Raw genomic sequence first — 25,639 nt, 5'->3', positions numbered from 1 at the left:
GGCACGACCAGCAGCACCGCGCCAAAGAACACGAGCGGCACGCAAACAGTGCGGGAAAACATGGATTTATAGCACTGTTAAATTGTCTTAGAAGTAAGGAAAGCCGTGTGCTTGAGTGCTGTACTTAAAGCTGGTGTTCGCAGAATCTTCAGTTTCGTCATCATTAAATTCTATTGCTCGGGTTTTTCCTACATTTTTTCCTGTCTTTTTTTCCTCTTTGTTGTCTTCACTTTGCACAATCAAGTTGCAAAAAACGCAAACTCACTCCAAAAAGAAAGAACTCCGAACGGCAGATATATCGGCATGGGTTCATCCCCCGTGCCGATTCTCTGAATTTGTTCATCGGTAGAAACTTGATAACGTGTCGCTCCGCAGAAGTTGCCGCCTCTTCGCGACCACCGGGGCTTTTCGGGATTTCGAGCATGGGCAGAACGCCGTCGCCTCGACCTTTCCACTTCCCGCCGCTGCCGTCGCAACAATAAAAGAAAAGTCGAGCATGCAATAGCACGCAGAACAGGCCTGAAACACGTGAAACACTGCAGCACGGCACACGGTGTCACAGCGAAATGTGTCCTCTGCTTTTAACCAGCACCCTTGGTGAGCAGTGGGCAGCCATGACAGGCGCCCGGGGAGCAGTGTGCGGGGACGGTGCTTTTTCTCGGCGGCTCGGGATTCGAACCGGCAACCTTCCGCTTCCACCTTTTGTGTTTCGATCTCTCAAAGCCAAAGGCGCAGTTAGTGCCAGCGTGCGTGATGTCACCGCCAGGGTTCGCCCTGCAGAGTGGCATTCCGAGACATTCTTGGGTGGCCACGCATAGCTTGGGGTGCAGTGTTCCATCACGTGGCACTGGATTCTCCGCCAGACCGTTTTTCCACGAAACCGTTAAAAGCGGGCAGGGCTAATTTTAGCCCGCAGGCCTAATAATCCCACGATTATGTAAACAATATTTCTAAATATTCCTCTGAAAACAGATGCCAGAATTTACATTTACAGCATTTACCAGACACCCTTATCCAGAGCGACTTACTATCAGTAGTTACGGGGACAGTCCCCCCCTGGAGACACTCAGGGTTAAGTGTCTTGCTCAGGGACACGATGGTAGTAAGTGGGATTTGAACCTGGGTCTTCTGGTTCACAGGCGAGTGTGTTACCCACTAGGCCACAGAGCGTGGAAGTATCCGAGTTAAACGTGGTGTTCACATTTCATGTCATGCATTATACTTTGTGTAGCGGTTCGAAAGTGAAGTGATTGCACCTAACCCTAGGTGCACACAGTGAAATTTGTCCTCTGCATTTAACTGCATTTATATATTTTTTTTCGCTCCTCGCACAGCAAATGACGAGACGACACCAAGAGATTGCTTGACCATGTGTACTCCCTCCTTCCTGCGCCTCTCTCTCTTTCAGCCCACGCCACCTGCTCAAGAGAACGGAACCAGGCCTCCGACCCACTCACCCAAGGGCACGACCGCTACCATACAAATTTTGGGGGGGTGATCAGAGTTCTATAACTCACACAACTTTTCACAATAACCAATATGGGGCAGTGGTGGCCTAGCGGTTAAGGAAGCGGCCCCATAATCAGAAGGTTGCCGGTTTGAATCCCGATCCGCCGAGGTGCCACTGAGCAAAGCACCGTCCCCACACACTGCTCCCCGGGCTGCCCACTTATCATCAAATGTGGCGGTTAAAAGCAGAGGACGCGTTTTGTTTTGTCACCGCATGCTGTGCTGTGGTGTGTCACAGTGACGATCTCATCACTTTCTGTACATAGTTTTCTTGTTTTTCCACAGCCTTGCCATTTGCACTGTCCAAGTCACTCTTGACTGTTGTCCAGTCCGTGAAATGACAACCCGTCGACTTGTAAACAGTTTTACAGGGACAGAAAGATCTTGTCTTCCCATCTCTGCGCCACCAGGTGGCGCAATGTTTTTACATGTTAAAACATGTTTATGTGCATGTTTTCGTTGTCACGGCGAACGTCCATTAACGCCATAATCACGAGAATGGGGAAATGAGAAGGATTTCAGAAGCAGATAAAATTGACATCGCACACAAACAACCAGGTTTCTCGGTTATTTAGACTGGTACCGGAAGTGACGTGTCAGACAGGCGGTACCGGAAGTAGGTTTCGCCGACAGAACAGTCCAGAAGTGTTTAGCGGCTTTCAGACCGTAAAAAAGAGAGACAGAAATGGACGACAGCTTCGAATTCTCGTCTTCTGGCAACGGCTTCCATGCCCCAGAAGAAGACCCGGCCGCGGCGTTCCTGGCGCAGCAGGAGAGCGAAATTGCGGGAATCGAGAACGAGGGCGACGGCTTCGGGCTGCAGTCACACTACGGTTAGCGGCTAATGCTAAGTAGTGTCTCTGCTGTAATACAAACGCCATACAAATAAAAATAAAACCTTAATAACCTGGAAAATTATAAACCATTAGTAATCGCTAGCGTAATAAGTTACCTCGCTCAGCCTGGCTGGGTTGCGTTAATCGTTAGTTTTTATTCCGCGTATTATTGTATTATGATGTTTAATATATATTTTTAATATGAATGTATTGTAATCTGTAATTTAATGACGAGTCTCCTTATCTGTAGAGACTTACAACTAGTAGTGACAGGGACAGTCCGCCTGGAGACACTTTACTCAGGGACATTGTGGCAGTAAATGGGGTTTGAACCAGGTTCATATGGCCCATTATCAATCTGGTCACCCAAAGTCATGTATTGTATTGGTTATAAACACAAGATTTAGGATCGAGGTGTAAGAAACCATGTTATTTGTCCCCCTGGAGACACTCGGGGACACAATCGTCGGAGGTTTGGTGACAAGCTTTTTTTTTTCCTGCTATGTGAACAGATGCCTTCGAAGACGAAAAAGCTGCCGTCAACGGAGACATGTTTCAGGTGGAGGAGTTGTTTTTCATTGATCTTTCTTTTTCTTTTTTTTTTATACTAATCACCAGTTAATAATTTGCAGTGAACAGATGATGTTTGGTCTTTGCTTTAGACCTCTAATGGAACTGCAGACGGCTATGCAGCCATCGCCCAGGTGGACCAGCTGAGGCAAGAGCCGGAGAGTCTGCGGAAGTGGCGAGAGGAACAGAAAACCCGACTGGAGCAATTAGGTGACCCGTTAGCCTGGCCCTGATCCTCCCCGCCACTGTTTTTAGCGGCATTTAGCATTATTACTAATCGCTTCGCTATCCCTCCGTCATCTGTAGACGCCGCCTCTAAAGCGTCGGAGGCCGAGTGGAAGGAAAAGGCCAGGAAAGAGCTGGAAGAGTGGCATGTACACCAGAGCGACCAGCTCGAGAAGAACAAAGCTAATAACAGGTAGCGACCTGGCAGGACTACAGGCGACTGCTTTTTTGGAAATTGTACCTTGGTGGCTTGGTTATAGATATGCATGTACCGATGCCAATAATGATCTAAATAACAGGTATTTAACGTTTGAAGAAAAATTAATTCAATTACTAATTACATGCTAATTACATTCTCTCCATGATATGATATTTTAATGGTTCATGTATTAAAGGTCCCCTGATATTTATTTATTTTTATTTTTGCTTTAATATTGGTCTTGTTGGTCCCCTAATACTGTATCTGAAGTCTTTTTCTGAAATTCAGCCTTGCTGCAGAATTACAGCCATTTTGATCCAGACCCACAATGAGATTTACCAGGACGCACCGTTTGGGTGTCTGTGGCTTTAAATGCTAATGAGAAGGGGAGCGGCCTATAGAAGTTGAGCGGCCATGACGTCATCAACACAATCCACCAACCACAATGTTGCGCGCAGACAGGAAGTCATGTTGTCGTTTTTTTGACCGGAAAAAGGTCAAATTAACCCCCTGGTTCAGAGTATCGCGTGATGAGACTAAAAAAAAATAAAAAAATAAATGTTGTGCTCATTTTTACATCCAACCACCGAGCAACTGCAGTGCCATGGCGGTCGGTGGAGAAAGTGAAATTTTCGTGTCAGGGGACCTTTAAGCCCTCAGTCTGCCCGACTAAATCATAGAACGGGAAACTGACCCATAGCATCTGTTGGACCTCACTTGCTAGTGTGTGTGTATCTTGATGTCATTTATACAGTGTGTTGACGGCAACTGACCTTGTTCCTCTGTCCTCTTCCTCTCTTTCTTTCCCTGCTATCATGGCTTTACCTGCACGCTAGGATCGCCGATCAGGCTTTCTACCAGCAACCCAACTCTGATGTGATAGGCTTGGTGTATGTCCCACCATACAAGAGTCTAGTTTTTCTGTGCATGCATGCTTGTTGCACCCTAATATGTGTACCGCATGTTGTTTTCATTCTTACGGTAAATGAATGAATATAGTGTTCGTGCGAGAGTCTGCTGCGTTCAGCTAAAAGATGCCTCCGTTTGTCCCTCCGCAGAGCGTCGGAAGAAGCCTTCCTCAAGGATTCTGAGGAGGACGGGCCAGGGTCTGAGTGGGAGAAGGTGGCCCGGCTGTGTGACTTTAATCCCAAAACCAATAAGCAGTGCAAGGACGTGTCCCGAATGCGCTCAGTGCTCATATCTCTCAAGCAGACGCCTCTCGTCCGCAAGGCCTAAGCACCAGCTTTTGTGCTTTTTGTTAGTTTGATTTCTGCTTCCCTGCACTTTATTTTAACATTGGAGAAAGTAATAAGCCCGGTTAGTAAACGCATTGGATTTTATTTAAGCTTTTGAATCACTAACGGATACACCAGAACTATTGATTGTCTCTGCCTTATGAGTGAGGGCTTTAGTCGGTAAGTTTGCCTGTATTGTTTCTTCTTTCTTGACTTGACGGAAAATTAATGATTCCTGAATGTTTTTTTTTTTTTTTCCCGCGTTCGCTCCCGACAGTTCCGGTGACGTCCAGAACACCAGGTCTTCGGATGTGTTTATATTAAAAAAAAAAAAAGTGCCAAAGAGATCTAGCGCCACGCTGACTGAATACATTCATATGGCCCTTCGGTGACAACAGTCCCTCTACTACGCTGCTGTCATAAAGAACGGTTTAAATGGGTGTCAGCGAGACGATGGGAGAACACAGCTGGTCAGCAGTAATGCCTAGGATGCACTGGGGGGGTGGGGCCTCATGACCTCAATAGTCAGACGCAGCGCAGCGGTGTTGGGTTTGTTATAGACAAAAACTTTCTTAGCGTTAATCAACGCCGCCTACACGTGGCGTCGCTTCGTCCTGCTGATGAGACCAGCACGCCGTCCACATCTTTAATGTCCAGGATGGTAGATCAGCAGCGGGGGTGGCCACTCCGTACGGTCCACGTACAATTTTCACCATTTTCACGCCCTGAAGATGGTTAAGTTACCGTCCCTCTTTTAATTAGAAAATGTTTAGTTGAAGGACGCCTGATTCTGCCTGTGGTTTTGATGTTGTACCTGTTTGAAACGAGGCCTTTGTCATATATAACGTCCATAACTCTGCAGCATTCACCCTAACCACGTTTGCATTGTGTTGGCGCAAACCAAGTGCAACAGGTACTCACAAAATACTTTCTTCTTTTCATTTCTGTTCTATTTTATCAATAAATAACAAGTGGTCATGATGGTTGATGTCTCTCTCTCTACACCCCCACTTAGAAATAAAATGAAAATTACATGTAAGGAGAAATGTTCTAAAAACAAGTTACTCTATGATGCCCAAAGACCATGATTAATACAAGACACCCTTTGTACATTTTAATTTTAGGGATCAAATTTTACATAAACAAAATAAAACTAATTTCTACTTTCACTTTAAGATACAAAGCAAGAGGGAGGCGAGTTGCTCCAGTAAGGCCTTCAAATCTAAAATGTGAAAAGAAAAGTACACAATAGGCAAGTAAATATAAGTTCATATTTAATAATCATACGTTGCCGAGTCAAGTGGCAGCCATGATTTCTGTCAGGGCTTTGGCCTCAGTGCTGTGGTGGCAACTCCCACGATAATGGCGACAACAGTGAATCCTTGTGCGAAGATGCGCGCCCGCATGGAGAGCTGGGAGTGCCGGGTCTTGCCTTGCTTGAAAGCGCGGAGGCCGTACAGGAGCGCTCCGGCAGTGCCCAAGCATCCTGCAAAATAAATCGGCAGAGGTCACGTTTCGTTGTGTCGCTGTGCATCACAATGACAATCACTTCACTTTCTTTCAAAACTACGAAGGAGCACGTGTGGAGTTGTGGACTTAACAAAAAGTGGAGACCTGGCCTCCACAGTCACCGGACCTGAACCCAATCCAGATGGTTTGGGGTGAGCTGGACCCAAACAAGTGCTAAACACCTCTGAGAACTCCTTCAAGATTGTTGGAGAAGCATTTCAGGTGACGACCTCTTGAAGCTCATGGAGAGAATACCATGAGTGTGCAAAGCAGTAATCAGAACAAAGAAACTAGAATATAAAACATGTTTTCACTTATTTCACCTTTTTTTGTTAAGTACAGAACTCCACATGTGTTCATTCATAGTTTTGATGCCTTAAGTGAGAATCCACCAAAGTAAATGGTCATGAAAATAAAGAAAACACGTTGACGGAGAAGGTGTGTCCAGACTTTTGGCCTGTACAGTACATGCAAGTTTTTGCACGTACATTCGTGCAACATGCAGTTACGAAGGCGCCGCATTTCACGGAATTTCAGTCGCGGAATGAACGTAACCTGCGCATCTCACGCAACTCGCCTGCAGGGACGAACGGATTCTCCTTGGTCTTCCGGATGAATTTGTCCTTGAAGCCCTCCTCGCTCGGCCGCGGGAGAGGCGCGAAGCCGTCTATGACGGGCGGACCGGAGAGGTCGAAGGGCGCGTCCCTGCCGGGCGCGGAAGGGCTCCGCTTCTCGGCCGCTGCCATGTCGGCGCTGATTTCACAACAGCCCGGGTGCCCGAGGACAACCGTCACTTCCGGGTCGAGGGGCGCACAAACCCGGACAACAAACGTTCCGACCCCCGCGAAAATGTGGTCCAAATTCAAAATTCAAATTTTTATTTGTCACGTACACAGTCATACACGGTACGATATGCAGTGTAAAACGTTTGCGACTGCTATAGACCTCAATATTGCAAAAATTGCAAGTATTCCAAGTGGAACCAATATGCAGATATTTATCCAACAGACACATATTTTATGTATAAAACACAAAGTTGTAATATTTGGTTATGTTTGCAATTTTGGGGGGGGATTGAGTCCATAAAGTGAATGAAAGTGCCGGAGTGTATTAGAGTCCTGTCCCATGTGGTGTTGTTGTTGTTGTTGTCCATCCATAGGATCTCCGAACATCACTTCACGCACAGTGCAAGTCGTCTCCGGTTTTAATGTCACGACAAAACCAGAACTTTCTTTTGGTACGAGCACCAACAGCCAGACTGCCGTTACAGAATTTTGCCCAGATAATTAGCACCAGTTATGTTTCCTCATCGCAGGGCGACGGGGCATATTCTCACATTGTATTACCATATCTCTCTCCAAATAGGCTCAAGATCTTTTTATTCTGGGACATGAATCAATTTTCTTCCTTCTAAAAGTCTGAGCGATTAATAGCAACAATAACAATTTGTGAGACTTTGGCTTTGGCCTCGACTCCCGTGTCGCTAGCTTTGACGGCTGGTCACAGGGTGCTGAAAAGTTCTTCGTCTGCACGATAGTAAACCGCACTTTTTAAACCTTTAAACACGATTTGTGGGCGGCCCGTACGACGTACCAAAATAAAAAAAATATGTTATATTGCGCGGAGGGGTCAGGCCTTCATTGTTTCTGTGCGTTTCACGGGCTTAGAGTGGCAGCCTTGGAAGTAACACGTGTTCCGTTTTGTCTTTTTCCCAGGTTTCCGGGTACAAAAAAACATCGGAACCGGCTAAATATGTCTTCTCTCGTCTAGTGAGCAATCCTTTTAGCGGTACTGCGAAGGAACCGCCACAGGTTTGAAATGTCCAAAGCCAACAGCTTGGATATTATAAATTTATCGCTGCCCTCATCCTCATCTTCATCTGAGCTTTAGTCAGTCTCATACTCGTCAATAGGTCCGGGGGGTCTTGGGATTGTCTTTGCTTTCTCAAACATGTATGTGGTTTGTTCTGTAGTATAAATGTTTAAATGTGATCTGTTTTTTATTCCTCAAATGTGCTCAAGTACCCGTGCACCTTTACTTTTACTAAAGAACCAAGCATGTCATTTCAGCTACTGTTTTTACTAGTGGTGGGCCGTTTTCGGCGTTAACGTGCTGCGTTAACGTGAGACTTTTGTCGGCGATAAAAAAAAAATATCGCCATTAATCTATTCACAAAGTTGGGTTGGGAGCTGGGTCTATACCTCGCAAGCTATTGTGCCGGAGTTAAATGGTTACACTAGATTTATAAGTATATTTCTTCTTTCTTGTGTCTTTTAGTTTCTTATTTTCTAAAGACTTTTATTTTGTTTTTGAGACCCGGTTCAGGTCTCTTGGACACATGGCGTGAGCTGTGAGAAGTGCGTGGGGTTTGTGTGCCAAAAGTTTTTTCCTTCATTTTAATTTATGTACATATTAGGAATATTTTGCATGTGTGTTATTTTGTGAATATTTTTTTAATGTTCTTTTAATACTGTATATTGTAGAGAGAGGTGCAGAAAGACGCGATGTGTGACGCGATGTTCTGACGCGACCTTGCTTTTTGTACAGAATACACTTTGCACAGAAAATCTCTTGGGTGTCAGCTCATCATTTAGAAGAAGAAGAACCGCTACACTATGATGACTTTGACCTTGATATTTTAGCGTGGATGTATACCTAGCCGAATTGCACTGTAGGGGGCGAGAACGAGTCTTCGAACTGTGAAATGACCACATCAAACGTGACGTGGTAACATGGATGCAGCTATTTAACTGAATAAACAGTTGGTAAACACAAGTACATCTTATTGAACATCATTTATTTTCATCACCAATTATCATAGCAGAACAGCTTTCTCAAGCAGTTTGTGATGCATTTTGGAAAAAGGAGAAGAGCCCCTGGTCTAATGCGCAGCACCTGGCTTGAGAAACCCGTTCTCAAAGACTTACTTTTAGTCATTATTTGGGTAGCACACATATTCTGAAGGCCTTCGGCAGAATTCAAATGAGCCATTTTAATCTAGATTAATGTACATTAATGTAGATTAATCTAGAATCTAGATTAATCTATATTAATTCCAAGATTACAGTGAGATTAATCTAGATTAAGAAAATTAATCTATGCCCACCTCTAGTTTTTACACATTTATTTGCAGAATTCAGGGCGGGTGTGGCCTAGTGGGTAGCACACCTGCCTATAGTCCAGAAGACCCAGGTTTGAAGCCCACTCACCACCATTGTGTCCCTGTGCACAATGGCTAGCTTTGACGGCTGGTTACAAAATTACTTTTTCGTGAACATTTGCACTCTTTATTTTAAAGGACTACTTTTTACTTGTACTTGAGGATTATTATTTTGGAGTAATGCTATTCATACTTGAGTAAAATGTTTGGCTAACCTACCTATATCTGACTTTGATGAAATAAGCTTAGACCTTGCAGATTTTTTTTTTTGGTTTCAAAAATATTTAGTTGGACGAATTATATGTAGAAAATGTTTTTTTTGTGTTTGATGAAAGGCATTTTGTAGGAAAAATGTCATTGGCAAACTTCTTTTCATGGACATTTTATTCAAGGTGCGAGCTGTATCAGACCAAAAAATCTCAAGCTACTAACAAAAAAAAAAAACAGAGAAAAACATTGCTCAGTAAAATTGCTTAAAATATTGTTTTTGGGATCGGAACCAGCTAAATATCTTTTCTCTTGTCTGGTCAACATAGTAAAAAATCCTTTCAGCAGTTCTGCGAAGGAACCAACACAGGTTTGAAATGCGCACAGCCAACAGCCTGGCCATTAGAACTTTATCGCTGCTCTCGTCCTCGTCCTCATCTTCGTCTGAGCTTGAGTCATCCTCAAGATCGATAGGTGGGGGGGGGGTTGGGATTGTCTCTATTTCTTTACACATTGCTGTAACACATTGTTTCTTCTTTGGTTTGTGCTTAAATACTTTTATGTTATCTGTATTTTAATTCCTCTTTATTGTTTGAAAATGTGCTCAATAACCCTTGCACCTTTACTTTTACTAAAGAACCCGGCACGTCATTTCAGCTACTGTATTTACACATTTATTTGCAGAATTCAGGGTGGGTGTGGCCTAGTGGGTAGCACACCTGCCTATGGTCCAGAAGACCAAGGTTCGAAGCCCACTTACCACCATTGTGTCCCTTTGACGACTGGTTACAGGGAGCTGAAAAGTTCTTCTCTGCACAGTGGTAAACCGTACTTTTTAAACCTTTAACCCGACTTGTGGGCGGCCCGTACGACCTACCAAAATAAAAATCACTTCGCCTCCCAGGTCGCTATCTTCAACGGGTTTCCTCAGGGACGCAAACACGTATCACAGCAAAATGGTAAATGGTCTGTCATACTGACAGGCCCAAATAATACAATTATTATTGAAATAATAAAATAATAAATGAAACACCTCCGTCCCCCCCCCCGAAAGTGGGCGGGGCAGTGGACTGTCACTTGAAACTCAGTGGTGGCTCTAAATCCTGATTTTGTCATTCGTAAAAAAGACTTTCTGTCATTGGCAATCTCCTTTTCATGGACATTTTATTCAAGGTGCGAGCTGTATCAGACCAAAAAATCTCCAGCCACTAACAAAAAAAGAAAAATATTGCTCAATAATATTGCTAAAAATATCATTTTTGGGATTGGAACCAGCTAAATATGTTTTATCTCGTCTGGTCAACATGGTAAAAAATCCTTTCAGTGGTTCTGCGAAGGAACCACCACAGGTTTAAAATGCCCACAGCCAACAGCCTGGCCATTATAACTTTAGCGCTGCTCTCGTCCGCGTACTCATCCACATCTTCATCTGAGCTTGAGTCAACCTCAAGATCGATAGGTTTGGGGGGAAATGGGATTGTCTCTATTTCTTTACACATTGCTGTGGTTTCTTCTTTGGTTTGTGTTTAAATGCTTGTATGTTATCTGTATTTTAATTCTTCTTTATTGTTTGAAAATGTACTCAAGAAGCCTTGCACCTTTACTTTTACTAAAGAAACAACACGTCTTTTGAGCTACCGTATTTAAACATGTTTTCAGGATGGGTGTGGCCTAGGCAGGGTAGCACACCTGCCTATTGTCCAGAAGACCCAGGTTCGAACCCCACCCTGAGCAAGACATTTAACCCCGAGTGTCTCCAGGGGGACTGTCCTAGATAAGGACGTCAGATAAATGCTTTTAATGTAAATGTTTGGCAATTTCCCGCATCTCCTTCCAGCCAATGGCAAAACGTGTCCTGCGGGGGCGCTGTTTCGCGTACACAGCAAAAGTCGTGATAAATAAGCAAATTCCGCAGGTAAACTCTTTATTTCACCGCCCGATCAAACGACATTCAACTCAACACCGACACGTGAAAAAGCTCCGACCTGTGTGCGGGGCGTGGCGGGGCGGGGCATCTTCAGCCGGCCCCGCCCAGAGGTTAAAAGGCCGGGCCGGCCCTCGGTCTCCACACGAGTTGGCGGTTCGTACTCGAGGTAAGATGAGGTTTCACCGGGCGTGAAAATAAATAAAGAGAAGCTAAGAAAAGGAAAAGGGTCGTTTGAATTATTATTTTTTGTTTACTGTCGCTTTACTGTATATATATATAAGATATATAATGAAATATGACGTTTTTTTTGTCGTTGTGGTTGCTGTTGTTACTCTTGCTGTGTCACTGGAAGGGCCGGTTTGATACTGAAAGTGAAGTCGGAACTCCGGGTCTCTCGATGTCGGAGACGGAGGGCCGCGTCGGCGGCGTCCCGGGAAGGTGAGAGCGCTTCGGCCAGTAAAGCGTCTAGTTGCCGACCTTGACCGCGTCACATTTTACTCACATTTGTTTAATGCGTGACGTCATAAATCACCGAGCAATTCTGCGTTGCGCCTTCGGTCTCCCGTTCCCACGCATTGGTGCCAATTTTACTTTCGTTTCGGAATTTAGTGCCCTTTAGATCATGAATTGAGTGAAAATACTGATACTATATTTGACACACACACACTTTAGAATCGCCAATCCACCTAGCCTACATGCCTTTGGACGGTGGGTGGAAACATGAGGACCTGGAGGAAACCCGCACTGACATGGGGAGAGCATGTCAATTCCTCACACAAGGTCCGGGCCTCACAATTCGATGCTAGATGCATACCGTCAACTTCTCCGCCTGACCTCACATTATGTTTAAGGCCTCGTCTTTCCGCCGTTCGTGCCGTCAGGTGAGCGTGGACTGAATCAAAGTGTCCACAAGGGCGTACTCGGCGTTAATTCCAGGCGGAATTCTGAATGTTGGAACAGTGCCGAGCATCCGTGCGGACGAGTCCTGTGGATTTCAATATGTTTTAATGCATTTTTTTTTTTTTCCACCTCCAGCCCGAAGAAGCCACCTGTTGTTTCAGGGACATCACAGGTGGACGCGAAGGCGTCCCCCGGTAGTCACAGATACAACGTGAACTACCCCAGTCTGGGCCAGTGCATCATCATCAACAACAAGAACTTTGAAAGGCACACAGGTTACGTATCGTGCACGGTAATAGCTGATTTATTACACGCGACTTGGCCTCGTTTAAGATGTGTAGCATAAGTGACGCAAGTGCTGTCTCCATCCCCCGAGAAAGGAATGGGCGAGCGAAATGGCACAGACCTTGATGCAGAAAGTGCGATGAAGACCTTCACCGCGCTGGGCTACAAAGTGAGGCCGCCCAGAAATGACCTCACGGTCCAGAAGATCAGGGAACTTTTCAAATCCGGTGCGCCATTTCTAGACTTTTAAAAAAAAAAATGTTAAAAAGAGGCACGGAAGGGTGGAGGTGCTTAGTAGGAGTCTGCTGCTTCACCAGTGTCCAAGGAAGACCACAGTCAGTCGGCCTCCTTCGTGTGCGTGCTGCTGAGCCACGGCGAAGAAGGCGTGATATACGGCACCGACGGCGTGGTGGAACTGAAGGAGCTGACGCGATACTTCAGAGGAGACCAGTGCCGTAGCCTGGTGGGCAAGCCCAAGCTCTTCTTCATTCAGGTACGGTTCGGTGGGCCGCTAATGTGCCAGCTGGTGAACCGTACAGACCAAAAGTTTGGACACCTTCTCATTCAAATCTACCAACGTAAATGGTCATGAAAATAAAGAAAACACATTGAATGAGAAGGTGTGTCCAAACTTGTTTATTAGGCGTGCCGGGGCACTGGCCTGGACTGCGGCACGGAGACGGAGAGCTGCATCGAGACGGACAGCGTATCCGATCATTCGTCCACAGAGAGGATTCCGGTGGAGGCCGACTTCCTCTATGCTTACTCCACTGCACCAGGTAAGGGCATCTCCTCAGCAAAGTGTTCCACATGTCTGTAAGGTCGTAGCGTGCAGATGACAATAAACACCACATAACTACGACTTTTCATACTGTCAGGAATTTAAGGTTGGGGACGTTTGTCCAACTCACGTCCAACTCGTAATTCCGACTTCGGGGGGCATATCATATCCCTATAAAGTCAAAGTCTTTTGAAAGGCTACAAAGATACCAGTTTGTTTAAGTGCCAATATCATTCCAACAAACGAGTAGTATACTATTATTAAATTGGCCGTATTTAGTTACCATCTACTCCAGATTCAAAACTAAATGCCCAGGAGAACTTCTTTATTTTGCTATTTACGTTTCTTTAAAGAACCGAGTCAAAAAAAACATTCTTTAGAAAATTCTAGTTTTATTCCATATGTTTGATGTGAAGGGACGCGTGAACGTCACAGCCGACCGCTGCTCCTCATGTGTGCAGGGTAACCACAGGGGTTCCACAAGGCTCTGTCCTTGGCCCCCTTCTATTCTCAATATACACTCACTCACTTGGTCACATCATCCAATCACATGGCTTCTCCTATCACTCCTATGCTGATGACACCCAGCTCTATCTGTCATTCCCACCAGAAGATGCTACTATAGCAACAAAAATTTCGGCCTGCCTCTCAGACATATCGGCATGGATGTCTGAGCGACACCTCCAACTCAACCTATCCAAAACCGAGATTCTGATCTTTCCGGGCAACAATTCTCCTCAGCAAAACCTTTCAATTCAAATTGGATCGCTATTGTTAACACCCACGGCATCTGCAAAAAGCCTTGGGGTTTGGATAGATAACAAACTGAGTTTGAACCATCATGTTGCTGCGATCTCCAGATCCTGCAGGTTCACTCTCTACAACATTCGCAAGATTCGGCCTTTTCTCTCACAACAGGCTACGCAGCTCCTCGTCCAGGCAATGGTCATCTCCAAACTCGACTACTGTAACTCTCTCCTGGCTGGAGCCTCTGCAGTCACCATAAAACCACTCCAGATGGTCCAAAATATGGCAGCCCGCATCATCTTCAATCAGCCAAAATACACCCATGTTACACCTCTTCTTACCTCTCTCCACCGGCTCCCGGTAGCTGCTCGCATTGAGTTCAAATCCTTGATGCTTGCCTACAGGGCTGTAAATGGAACTGCGCCCTCCTACATCAACACACTACTACCTAGATACACTCCTACACGCTCTCTCAGATCGGCAAACGAAAGGAGACTAAAAATTCCTTCTTCACGGGGTCTCCGATTCCAATCATGTCTGTTCTCCGTTGTTGTCCCTGGCTGGTGGAACAACCTGCCCTCCTCCACACGACTAGCCGAGACTATCACCACTTTCAAGAAGAAGGTGAAAACCCTCTTATTCCAAAAATATTACAGACAAATTTAACACATACACATGCATACACATTTAACAAACAAATACAAAATGTATAAATACATTATAATTTTTCTTAGTCTAGCACCCAACACTCTCCGAGCATGTTCTTCAATGACAAGTCTAAGCCTTATCAGGGCTCTTAGTTTGTATACTTGATATTCTATAGAAATCGAACGAGAATTGCTGGTGTCTTCCCATTGTAAGTCGCTTTGGATAAAAGCGTCTGCCAAATAAAGTAAAGTAAAGTAAAGTAAAGCTTTCGTGTCATCGTGAAGCACCATACGGACCAGTCAACTGTGAAGTCGCTGTGGAAACGGTCCACGTTCGGGTCCAACTTGGCTGTGCGTTAAGAACTCCTCTTCGCAGGCTACTACTCGTGGAGGAACGTGGCGACCGGTTCCTGGTTCGTGCAGTCGCTGTGCAGCCTGCTGCTCGCCCACAGCGGGCATCTGGAGATCATGCAGATCCTGACGCGGGTGAACCACAAGGTGGCGCTGGAGTTCCAGTCCAACTCCAACTTGCCGGGCTTCAACCGCATGAAGCAGATGCCATGCATCGTGTCCATGCTGACCAAGGAGTTCTACTTTTCATAGAGAGGAACGTACAGTACAGGCCAAAGGGTTGGACACACCTTCTCACGCAACGTGTTTTCTTTATTTTCATGACCATTTACGTTGGTAGATTCTCACTGAAGGCATCAAAACTATGAATGAACACATGTGGAGTTCTGTACTTAACAAAAAGTGGAGACCTGGTCTCCACAGTCACCGGACCTGAACCCAATCCAGATGGTTTGGGGTGAGCTGGACCAACAAGTGCTAAACACCTCTGAAAGCATTTCAGGTGACGACCTCTTGAAGCTCATCGAGAGAATGCCAAGAGTGTGCAAAGCAGTAATCAGAGCAAAGAAACTAGAATATAAAACATGTTGTCGCTTATTTCACCTTTTTTTTTGTTAAGTACAGAACTCCACATGTGTTCATTCATAGTTTTGATGCCTTCAGTGAGAATCTACCAACGTAAATGGTCATGAAGAAAATACATTGAATGAGGAGGTGTGTCCAGACTTTTGGCCTGTTACTGTACATCTGACCGTGATAGTAATAATAAAAGTGTCCAACTGCAGCACTCGACTTGAATTAGGAAGAGGACAGAGACTTTATTTAATATGTTGTCATGTGACCTCCGCTTAAAACACACGGAATAAAAGCATATTGGAATAAACCGTGTGGGTTTATCATTATTATTTTTTTGCATCGGTTTTGTTTTATTGAGCGAGAATGAGCACTTGGCCTCCCTCACTTGCAGGGCGTGGCGCGTAGACAAAAATCGAATCGTTCCGTCTCAGACAATTTAAACATATATTTTTTTTTCCCACCGTCTTGCCCGACAGGATAATAAAAAGCTCTTCGCGATTCATCGGGACGATTAATCGCGCGTTCCGTCGTTCGCGGCGAACTGTCATTGACGCCCGGGCGACTTCGCATCGACGCGCTATAACGCCCGCGTTAAAAATAAAAATAAAAAAAGAGCGTCCGTCTCGCTTTAAAACGTCGAGCCGGACGGGCCGGGAGGCGGGAGAAGAAGAAGAAGAAGAAGAAGAGAAAAAAAAGGAAGCGAAAATGAAATCGGGGTTTGGCGGCGAGCGCACTTCCGCGTCCCCGCTGCGCGACGCCCTCTGGTCCGACAGACGTCAAACAAACAACCCGGGAGGGGATTTCCACGCAGGACACTTTCCTTTGCTGGTTTTGCTTTCGATCTCGCTGCAGAAACAACTTTAAAAAAGAATATATATATATATATATTTAAATATATATATATTTATATGACATATCTTGTCGTCGGAACCACGCGGCTCCCGCGAACGACGTCGGCTTCCTTCCCGAAAGAACGTTTCACGGCGCAGGTAACGACGTCTCTTCTCTCCTCCCGTCCATCGGACGGCGGCGCGGGGACCGGGGTCCCCGTTTTCACTTTTGAATTGACTTGTCGCGGTCTGGCGACTTGACGCCGTGAAATCCCGTAATTCCGTCATTTGTTCTGCCTTAAAAAAAAAAAAGAAACGGCCAGTAATACGCGGCTACGCGTTTCGTGTTTTAGACGCGGTGTTGGTTTTTTTTGTCTTTTTTTTTTTTCGCTTTTTAGGTTTCGTTTTCAGCTGAATGTTTATTATTATTATTATTTTTTTTTTTGTGCGTGTGCAAAAAAAAGTTTAAGCAAGTTGTTTTGCGGACTTGTTCGCTCCCCGCAGGCACGAACACACGCCACACGGCCTGAAATAAACGTGCGGCGTGGCGTGTGGGGTTATTCTGATCTGTGAAGGTGTTCCCATGCCGTGAGCCGAGCAAGCGTTATTAAAATGATTCATATCATTCATATCATTCATATTCGAGCTTTTTTTCCCCCCCCATGTACGTATGAACTGGCTTTGCTTGTTAATGGGGAGTCCAGACCCGGCCAGTCCACTGGCTGATGTGCCGGCTCCGGGCCGGGAAGGTGTGCAGGCTGTGTTCCGGACCCACGCCTTTTTCCGCTCTCTCCGCAGGCCACTATGCCGGTGGAAAGGATGCGCATGAGGCCGTGGCTGGAAGAGCAGATCAACTCGTGCAAAATACCCGGGCTCAAGTGGGTCAACCGGGTGAGTGCGACCGGAGAGGGGGGGGGGGGGGGGGGGGGGTTTAACCAATTAACACCGCGGGGGATCAGCACCACAGACAGCTACGTGTAATTACCGCAGTGGGTACTTGGCCGTGCCAAGGCGTTAAAGGGGTTAACCAGCACGGTGCCTGCGTGTACGCACAGGCCCTGGTGATGTGGGTCTGGTCGGGCCGGTCATGTGACCGCGCTCTCCTGCTTGTGTTTTGTGCGCGTCGTGTGACCGCAGGAAAAGAAGATATTTCAGATTCCTTGGATGCACGCTGCGCGCCACGGCTGGGACGTGGAGAAAGATGCGCCTCTGTTCAGGAACTGGGCCATCCACACAGGTAACAAGCCCAAGCGGCGCCGTCTGAAAAATAGGGCCCGGGAATGCGTTTCGCATCAATTTTACTTCGCTGGCTGCGTCTTCTAATCATTCATAAGCCGTTTATAGAGTCGTCAAGGAGCTTTTATGCCTGTGTCAATATTGAAAGTGAATGTTTTAGTCATTTGCTAAATTCATTCTCTAGCCATGAGAAACCATCACGAAAAAAACGAGAGTCTGTTTTTTTTTTCTACCCTCAGGAAAATATCAGCCAGGGCTCGACAAGCCCGACCCAAAGACGTGGAAGGCCAACTTCCGCTGTGCCATGAACTCCCTCCCGGACATAGAAGAGGTGAAAGATAAAAGTATCAAGAAAGGAACAAACGCCTTCAGGGTTTACAAGATGCTTTCGCCCTCCGAGCGGCAAACCAAGAGAGGTCGGATGCAGATGTTTTTTTATATTTGTATTCAAATGCTGGGATGGAAGGTGGAACACGTTGGTTCCAAATTTGCATGCTTATGAACGCACTATTTTCCAACTTTGTGTCCCTAGGAAAGAGAAAGAGTGAGAAGGACGAAAAGATAAAGGTAACCCCCTGAGCGGCCCGTGTCCACGACTCTCTGTGGTCAGTGCAGCGTACATGAGTGGGGCGATGGCCACTCACGTACAATCATGGATGTGTACAGTGTGTGTGTTTCCTCCAGTAATTGAACGTAGATCGTGGTGCACGTTAACGTGCCGTGGGTTTGCCGTTTAGGAACGAATGGAAACATCTGCTGTTAATCATCTAAAGGAGTCTACAAGGAGGGTTTACATGCTAAAAATGGCAGCTTGAGGACATTGCTGTAAATGGTGGGTGGTGGACACTTCTGAGGGACTGATGTGTCTCGGCCTTCTTCAGGTCGAGCCAAATTCTCCTGAGTGGGACAGCACAGATGGAATCTGTGGCTTTGAGCCGGTGGTGGTAAAGGAGGAGCCCTCAGAAGACTACACAACAGTCCCTGGTAAGTTCAGAGGGGCCCTGCAGATATGTAGCCGGGACCGGGAAACGTGCAACACCCCACTGGCCACCGTTCACGGGAGACAGCCATTTGGCCTATTAATTACTGGGGTTTGCATAACGTTTCCATATGCATTTTGACATCTGACCTTGGATCACATGACCATTAATGGAGAAATTCAGGTTGCTCGGTTGTATTTAGATTTGCATGTGTACCCACATAAACCCCATTTCCTTTTTTTTCTAATCTGCTAAAACAATACAGCCAGAGTGAAGGATTTTTTAAAATCCCAGCATTATTGCACATTCTTAGCATATTTGTGTATTAGCATACAGACATCAGAAATGGATATGTTCAAAATTATATTACTATAAGCGGATTTTTAGATATTGGCTTGTCCCAACTTCCTTGTTTTCTACAATTCAGAAGTAAGACTCCGTGGTGAATAAGGAAGAGATTGACGTTCATGTAAAGCTGGGGGAATCACACTATACATTTACGGCATTTACCAGACGCCCTTATCCAGAGCGACTTACAATCAGTAGTTACAGGGACAGTCCCCCCCCCGCCCCCCAGAGACACTCAGGGTTAAGTGTCTTGCTCAGGGACACGATGGTAGTAAGTGGGGTTTGAACCTGGGTCTTCTGGTCCATAGGCGAGTGTGTTACCCGCTAGGCTACTACCACCCTACTATACTGTAAAAGTTTTATTTTTGATCGTCCACCTAATCCTTTCTTCAGACGGGTCCGAAGGCCAGTTTGTAGTTGTGTGTGTGCATGTATTGACCTGTCTGAGCTTCTTTCCGAAAATCAGCTCATGTAAACAAACGTCGCCGCCTCAGTTCCCCCCCCTCTCTCCCCCCGGCGCAGAGTACGGCCGCGGCTCAGACGACGATCAGCTGATCATCAATGACCTGCCGGACGTGTGCCAGACGATTGAGGTGATGACTGAGAACGAGGACCAGTCCGTGTCTTCCAGCCACCCTTACCCGCTCCAGATCTCCCCGGTGTCCAACTACGGAGGTCAGTTCCCCGGACCCCTCCGAGCTCTTCTGAGTCTCCGTGGAAACGTCACTTTTGCTCCAGATAGCAACGTTACGTGTGAAATGCAAACCTGAACTTGCTGAAACGTGCCTTTCTGGAACAACGCAATGCGTTATGGGAATGAATGAACAATGTTGTTTGGAACGAGCTTGCGTTTCTACCTCATGTCCACAACATTCTACCATTTTAGAACTGCAGGAAAGAGAGTAAAAGTTCTTAATGGCTTTTCGGCCCAAGGTCATACAGCGCTCGGCCCTGCAAACACCGCGGCGCCGCTGTAACCGAGCCTGCTGGAACTATTACCCACGAGGGTTAATGTGTAACCAAGCAGCCCGTCCAGTGTCAGCTATTGTGGGAAGGCCGATGCCGTGATGACACGCACAGACGTTCTAAAGAGACGCTCAAACATGCATGAAGGTGTAATAGACGACTGAAATCACGAGATATTAGTGAACATACAGTACGGGCCAAAAGTCTGGACACACCTTCACATTCAGTGTGTTTTCTTTATTTTCATGGCCATTTACGTTGGTAGATTCTGACTGAAGGCATCAAAACTATGAATGAGCACATGCGGAGTTATGTAACTCCGACAAGACAGACGGGTTCATGAATAGCTTCATCTTCAAGTGGTAACGTTATGTTCACCAGATGGAAACGAAATGAACATCCACTTCCAAGCGGACGTCTAGCTACAACAATTTCATTAATTTCACTGAGTAAGTGAATATGCCGTATATGTATCTTGAGCATCGGATCATAGCGCCGATAGCTGATTCTGGTTGTGAATTCAAAAGTTGGGTCGCGCCTAACTTCACCGAATAGGCCAGAGGCTTGGATGTCTTCTAGGACTCCAACCATAGTCACATTAATAATACTCCAAAGACGGAAAAAGAAAAAAAAAAAACTTTCAACTGTATCTGTCATTGACTAACAGGCTAACAGATGCATTTTTACAAGTTGTTTAGATTGCTATAAAAAAAAAAAAATCTATAAAACTTTCTGTAAACTTTCGCTTGATACACCCGCACCGATTATCATTATCACGTTCCTAAGATGGACAGCATATCGACTATAATAAGCGACTTCGAAGCCCTTCTTGCCGACAAGCTGGTCCACGTCTTTTGGTTTTCCCTGTTTATCCGAAATACTTCCAGCTTGTTTTTCACATTTTCTAGCGAGCCTGGTGCTACAAAATGAACGCAGGAGCTGCTGTCGCCCACTGCCCACTGTTTAAAGTGTGTATTTCATTTAAGCTTTGGGTCCTCCGGGAAGCTGCCCGCCGCAATGCCTGTTTGAAAATTGTTGCAGTCTGCGGTTGATTTCCGTGAACCGGCGGTTTCAAAAATGGAATTAAGAGTATCGATACCAGAGTCAATTGATATTGAAATTGATACAAAATTTTAGTATCAATCGGTATCTGAATTTCTTCCGACAGCATTAGGTTACAGTTATTACTGTTTCATTTTAGTATGTATGTTATTATTGTATTGTTGAGATTTCTTTTATCATAGTTAATCATCACCACAGATGCTAAAAGGTCCCCTATTATGTTTTTTTTTTTAATATCGGTCTTGTTGGTCCTCTTATACTGTATCTGAAGTCTCTTTCCGAAATTCAGCCTTGGTGCAGAATTACAGCCACTTTTATCCAGTCCCACAATGAGACTCTCCCAGGATGCACCATTTCGGTGTCTGTAGCTTTAAATGCAAAAGAGGAGCAGGAGAGGCGGGACGAGGAGGAGATCAGCTTATAGTTGAGGAGGCATCAACACCATTCACCAACCACAAAGTCGTTTTCGCATGCGGTCACTGAGCAACTGCAATGCTTCGCATGTTTGGGAGCCATGATGGTCGATGGAGTCCCTTTTTTTTAGGGGAGGGGTGGGAAAAAGCATGAGAGACGGGAGGTAACCTTTCGAATTCCAGAGCCGACCGTCCGAACGGCGTAGCAGAATGGCCAATGCACTGTTTACACCTATCGCCATTTCTAGCCACTGCAGGACCATAGACAGGCTAGAGGAACTCGTATTGATGTTAAATCATCTCACAAAGGGAAATTTTCGTAATAGGGGACCTTTAAAGGCATTCTGATAAATGTCACGAGGAGGAGTGGAGTATGCAGATGTTTACTAGTGGTTTCATGGTTTATAATGATCCCTGGTTATCTTAAGTTGGCGTGATAATACTACTGTATTCCTTTAATCGTGTCTGAAAAATCTTGTCATAATTGTGGGGTTATTGTGGGGTTATTACTGTAAGTGACCTGGTGTGTTTTTTTTTTTTTGTTTTTTTCCCCGTCTGCTGACATTCATCAAGGAACTCGCCCGACCTTCGCTTGTTTTTTTTTTCTGTCGCTTTTTTCCTCCTCAAACCTGTCTGTCAGGTAGTCCCTGAACGATCACTTTCATGGCCGTGTTTGCCTCTTTTTGTGTCTGTCTGTTCACAGAGAGCGATACAGATAGCGTCCACAGTGAAGAGGACAGTAAAGAGGTACAGTAAACACAAAATCACTGACCCAAATATGCTTGTCTTCATTCGGCCCTTTGCCCTGCTGGGCCATGTCCACCGTGTCCCGCCGTGGGGAGGTGTTGGTGACCATGTGACCGGGGTTTAATGTTTTATTACTGTGATCTGTCTCGTAGCAGTGGCGAGATGGGACTTTGGATTAGAAGTGCGAATTTTGTCCTGGGTCTCAGAACAAAGAGCAAAAGATATGGATTCACTTTTAATTCATGACACACAATGGGCCTGGAGACCGGGGATTTAAGCCACGTTGTACATGAAAAATGTGCTTCCTCGCAAATCTGCAGCCCCGGCCTCCTATTTTCAGTTCCTGTCCTGCTAACATAGAATGAAAAAAATAAATAAAAATCTTAAAAGGGAAATAAAAAAACAAAACAAAACAGAAAACAGAACAGAAACCATCTCTTTCTGGAGGAAACTTTGCTCCAACACGTTTGGAAGGGTTTACGGCTACTTTCGTCTGCTGAATCATTTCGGAACAGGAGGCCGTTGGCGGCAGGGTGACAGAAAAAGGAATGTAGTTTTAGACAGAAATCGCTCTCTCTCTCTCTCTCTCCCCCCCCCCCCCCCCCCCCCCCCCCCCCCCCCCCCCCCCCCCCCCCCGCCGAATAACCGCCAGTCTGCGCCGAACACGAGTGCGGTCATTTCAGCTGCAGGCATAAATAGACCCTGGCATAAACACAGCCTCTGTGGCAGCCTAAGAGGGGGGTCTGTGGCTGTTAAGATAAGCGGAGAATGACTAACGTGCGGGGTGGGGGGCATCCCGAGGTTCCCTCCGCCCTCCGCAAAGCGGAGAAACGAGACAGGGGGGAAATTATTTATTTATTTTATTTTGCACAATAGCAGGTTGCTTAACGCATCTGAACGTCTCGAGAGGAAGTGCACGGCAGCGTCGCGTTGTGGGGAGGGCAGAGGTGTGCGGTAGTAACGCAATGACCAAGTCCTAGCTTAAAAAAAAAAAAAAAAAAAGGGGGGTTCATTCATCCGTACAAAGGCACCCTGATTAACGCAAATGCGGCGGACTTGTGGAACTTAACAGACCGAACCTGCATGCCCGTGGCCTTTGTGTTAGTAGCACCATGGCACGAAACCGCTGTTTAATATCAGCCGTCCAGCATGCAGATTTGCAAGCACGTGACCTACAACCTGTAATAGGTCAAAGGTAGGGATGTCAATGATTACTTCACATGAACAACTTCCTTGTCATTTTAGTACCAATTCATTACTTTAGCACCAATTTGGTACCTGTGACATAAAAATATTAAATATTATCGCATTGTTCTCATTACGTCTTGATGTGCCGCTCTCTTCCAAGGTGTAATTCCTACCAATAAGAGTTTCCTGGATTATATTCTTTCCTCCTTGTCATTTGGTCCTTTAGCCGACAACCAATGGCTTCAGTGGATGTCTTTTTAAGTTCCTTATATTGGGGTTGGGTGGTGGATCTGCAAGGGGTTTTATTGATTTCTATTATGATTCTCCACTTGCACAGTTCAACTGAAGAATCAGAACCATAAAAAAACGGGCACTAGTCAAACACTGTACAATGAAAACCCCTATAAAGCTGATCACCCTCATCTCCTCCATTACTCACAGGGCATACCGTCTATATGGGCTCTGAAGGCCAACTATCCCCTTCCCAGCATGGCCACATTTGTCACCTCGAACAAGACCAGTTTCAAGGTGACGAGCACTCGGGATCCTGCGCCGCACGTCAGCTACAACGCTGCAATGTCCTGGACCGTCCCGCCTCCACGGCCCCCCACGCCTCCCGCCGCGTCCAGCCAGTCCTCCGCCCACGAGGTGCGCGCCAGCGTCATCATGAAGACCTCGGACGTGTCCAAATCCGTGAAGAGCTGCTGAGATGCGCGTGGCAGAGCGAGCAGGACCAGGAACGTGCCAGCCCCTGCCACAGAGGGCGCCGCCTCCCATAGGGACAAACCGCAAATGGACTATCCGAATGTGTTTGTTTGCTTGTTTCACGGCACGGGGGACGATGACGAGGAGAGAACCGTGAACTCGGCCGAACTGGAAGAATAATCAGTTTGCAGGACGAATTCAGGTCCCGACGTGTCCCGAGGTACAGTGACACAAGTCCACAAGTGAACTGCCACTGTGAGGCGTGTCCCCAGAGCCGTGAGAATATGTGTACATAACGTAATCCGAAAAAAAAAAAAATAATGAACCTGCTTCTGCACCTTATAGACGGGCGATAGATAAATCGGTAATTCTGTGGCTTCGCTGCTGGGCTGTCCAATTTCCTTCTCTGAAACGCAAGTGCCTGCATGCGACTCGGAGTTGCCAAAGGAAAAAAGAAAAAATGCACTCAATCAAGAAAATTATTTATCTTGAATCTGTTCAAGTATGCCAATATATTTTTCTATAAAAGGGAACATGTTTTTTTTTTCTCTCCCTGATTTATTATTGATATTCTTCGGTTTGGTAGTTTTTTTTGTAAGGAACAAGGCACTTGTGTTTTTTTTTTTTTTATGAATTTATATGAATTCTTTGACATGTTGCATCTACTGTACGTGAGTTTGTATTGTCAGCCGGAGACTCTTGCTCTGAAAAAGAAACCTTGTGGAGACTCGATGTGCGTGTGTCGTAATCCTGTGGATCGTTTTACTCGCCTCCGTGTGCGGATGAGACGAGAGACTCCGACGCTGCTCCACTCGTGATAATAAACGTCAAACACTGTGTGATAAAAAAAAAAAAAAGGGCCCTTACCGGTCTTACCTGCCGACTTGCCGGGAACTTGTTCCTTTTTGTGACTGAGCAGACAGGCACTTGAACGCTGGAAGCTGTCTGCTATCTCTGTGTACACACACACACACACACACACACATATATATACTAATTTAATTTACCGAATGATATTTGTTGACCATCGTTTTTAAGGGCCTGCTGTGCTAGCATGCTAGCGTACTTAGCATGACGATCTGGCCCGGCGCGTCGTGAGGGAGGGAGGGAGAGGGAGAGAGAGCGGTGAAAATGTGCGCCGTCATGCCGGGCCGGGCCTGCGCCCCAGCGGCGTGCTGCGGTTGCCCGACGCGCCCCCCCCGCCCTCGCCCGGAGGAAGAGGGGGAGCCCTGCCCTTCTGGTTTCGGTTGCTTTTCCGCGCAAACGAAACGAGCGGCACCTGGGGAAGGGGGGTAAACGCACTCGTGTCCGTGTAACGCGAGTCGTTCAAGTTTGAATCCGGAAGTGGTTACAGCGGTAAAAGCAGCAATAACGATTGGTGATTTAAAAATAAAATAAAATAAAATAAAAAGACAGACGTGGTTAAGTGGCGCCACCTGATGGTTGGTAGTTGTATCGACTCCTCCCCCAATGAGTAAGTAAGCAAAGTACTACAAGTAC

The 25,639-nt window shown here is 46.0% G+C and overlaps 4 protein-coding genes across 6 annotated transcripts; 3 read left to right on the top strand and 1 right to left on the bottom strand.

Moving 5' to 3' along the window:
* The first annotated feature begins 2,099 nt into the window (after positions 1–2,099).
* Positions 2,100–5,555, top strand: cltb (clathrin, light chain B). 3 transcript variants are annotated; one of them, XR_003742996.1, is made up of 7 exons: positions 2,100–2,342; positions 2,858–2,904; positions 3,008–3,125; positions 3,222–3,333; positions 4,176–4,229; positions 4,398–4,754; positions 4,852–5,555. XR_003742996.1 is itself a non-coding variant. In XM_028959678.1 (6 exons), the coding sequence occupies exons 1-6, from the start codon at positions 2,195–2,197 to the stop codon at positions 4,573–4,575; spliced, it is 657 nt and encodes a 218-aa protein (XP_028815511.1). In that variant the 5' UTR covers positions 2,100–2,194; the 3' UTR covers positions 4,576–5,555. The 3 variants fall into 3 exon arrangements, 2 of the variants coding, with proteins under 2 accessions (XP_028815511.1, XP_028815512.1); XM_028959678.1 differs by having other exon boundaries at positions 4,398–5,555; XM_028959679.1 differs by lacking the exon at positions 4,176–4,229 and having other exon boundaries at positions 2,101–2,342; positions 4,398–5,555.
* Positions 5,556–5,673: 118 nt separating this feature from the next.
* Positions 5,674–6,869, bottom strand: higd2a (HIG1 hypoxia inducible domain family, member 2A). The gene is made up of 2 exons (XM_028959684.1): positions 6,661–6,869; positions 5,674–6,060 (listed from the first exon to the last, which is right to left on the bottom strand). Exons 1-2 carry the CDS (start codon positions 6,827–6,829, stop codon positions 5,894–5,896), a joined length of 336 nt encoding a protein of 111 aa, XP_028815517.1. The 5' UTR covers positions 6,830–6,869; the 3' UTR covers positions 5,674–5,893.
* A 4,642-nt stretch (positions 6,870–11,511) lies between these two features.
* On the top strand, positions 11,512–15,440 carry LOC114767852 (caspase-3-like). Its single transcript, XM_028959668.1, has 7 exons — positions 11,512–11,543; positions 11,730–11,815; positions 12,413–12,552; positions 12,658–12,789; positions 12,880–13,055; positions 13,206–13,341; positions 15,114–15,440. The coding sequence occupies exons 2-7, from the start codon at positions 11,775–11,777 to the stop codon at positions 15,338–15,340; spliced, it is 852 nt and encodes a 283-aa protein (XP_028815501.1). The 5' UTR covers positions 11,512–11,543; positions 11,730–11,774; the 3' UTR covers positions 15,341–15,440.
* Positions 15,441–16,213: 773 nt separating this feature from the next.
* On the top strand, positions 16,214–24,996 carry irf2b (interferon regulatory factor 2b). Its single transcript, XM_028959661.1, has 9 exons — positions 16,214–16,653; positions 17,293–17,385; positions 17,632–17,731; positions 17,970–18,146; positions 18,263–18,297; positions 18,612–18,714; positions 19,581–19,733; positions 22,203–22,246; positions 23,876–24,996. Exons 1-9 carry the CDS (start codon positions 16,573–16,575, stop codon positions 24,140–24,142), a joined length of 1,053 nt encoding a protein of 350 aa, XP_028815494.1. The 5' UTR covers positions 16,214–16,572; the 3' UTR covers positions 24,143–24,996.
* Positions 24,997–25,639: the final 643 nt, after the last annotated feature.

Source organism: Denticeps clupeoides, chromosome 18 (assembly GCF_900700375.1).
Source record: "Denticeps clupeoides chromosome 18, fDenClu1.1, whole genome shotgun sequence".
NCBI lineage: Eukaryota > Metazoa > Chordata > Actinopteri > Clupeiformes > Denticipitidae > Denticeps > Denticeps clupeoides.
This window is presented reverse-complemented; position numbering and strand designations above follow the sequence as displayed.

Bases quoted from the DNA above. Each gene is read 5' to 3' on its own strand.
- cltb (XM_028959678.1), top strand. From the start codon at position 2,195: ATGGACGACAGCTTCGAATTCTCGTCTTCTGGCAACGGCTTCCATGCC. The intron at 2,343-2,857 runs GTTAGCGGCTAA...CTATGTGAACAG, and splicing joins CGGGCTGCAGTCACACTACG to ATGCCTTCGAAGACGAAAAA. The intron at 3,126-3,221 runs GTGACCCGTTAG...CGTCATCTGTAG, and splicing joins AACCCGACTGGAGCAATTAG to ACGCCGCCTCTAAAGCGTCG.
- higd2a (XM_028959684.1), bottom strand. From the start codon at position 6,829: ATGGCAGCGGCCGAGAAGCGGAGCCCTTCCGCGCCCGGCAGGGACGCG. The intron at 6,061-6,660 runs GCGAGTTGCGTG...TTTATTTTGCAG, and splicing joins GAATCCGTTCGTCCCTGCAG to GATGCTTGGGCACTGCCGGA.
- LOC114767852 (XM_028959668.1), top strand. From the start codon at position 11,775: ATGTCGGAGACGGAGGGCCGCGTCGGCGGCGTCCCGGGAAG. The intron at 12,790-12,879 runs GTGCGCCATTTC...CTGCTTCACCAG, and splicing joins CAGGGAACTTTTCAAATCCG to TGTCCAAGGAAGACCACAGT. The intron at 13,056-13,205 runs GTACGGTTCGGT...CTTGTTTATTAG, and splicing joins CCAAGCTCTTCTTCATTCAG to GCGTGCCGGGGCACTGGCCT.
- irf2b (XM_028959661.1), top strand. From the start codon at position 16,573: ATGACATATCTTGTCGTCGGAACCACGCGGCTCCCGCGAACGACGTCG. The intron at 16,654-17,292 runs GTAACGACGTCT...CTCTCTCCGCAG, and splicing joins AAGAACGTTTCACGGCGCAG to GCCACTATGCCGGTGGAAAG. The intron at 22,247-23,875 runs GTACAGTAAACA...CATTACTCACAG, and splicing joins GTGAAGAGGACAGTAAAGAG to GGCATACCGTCTATATGGGC.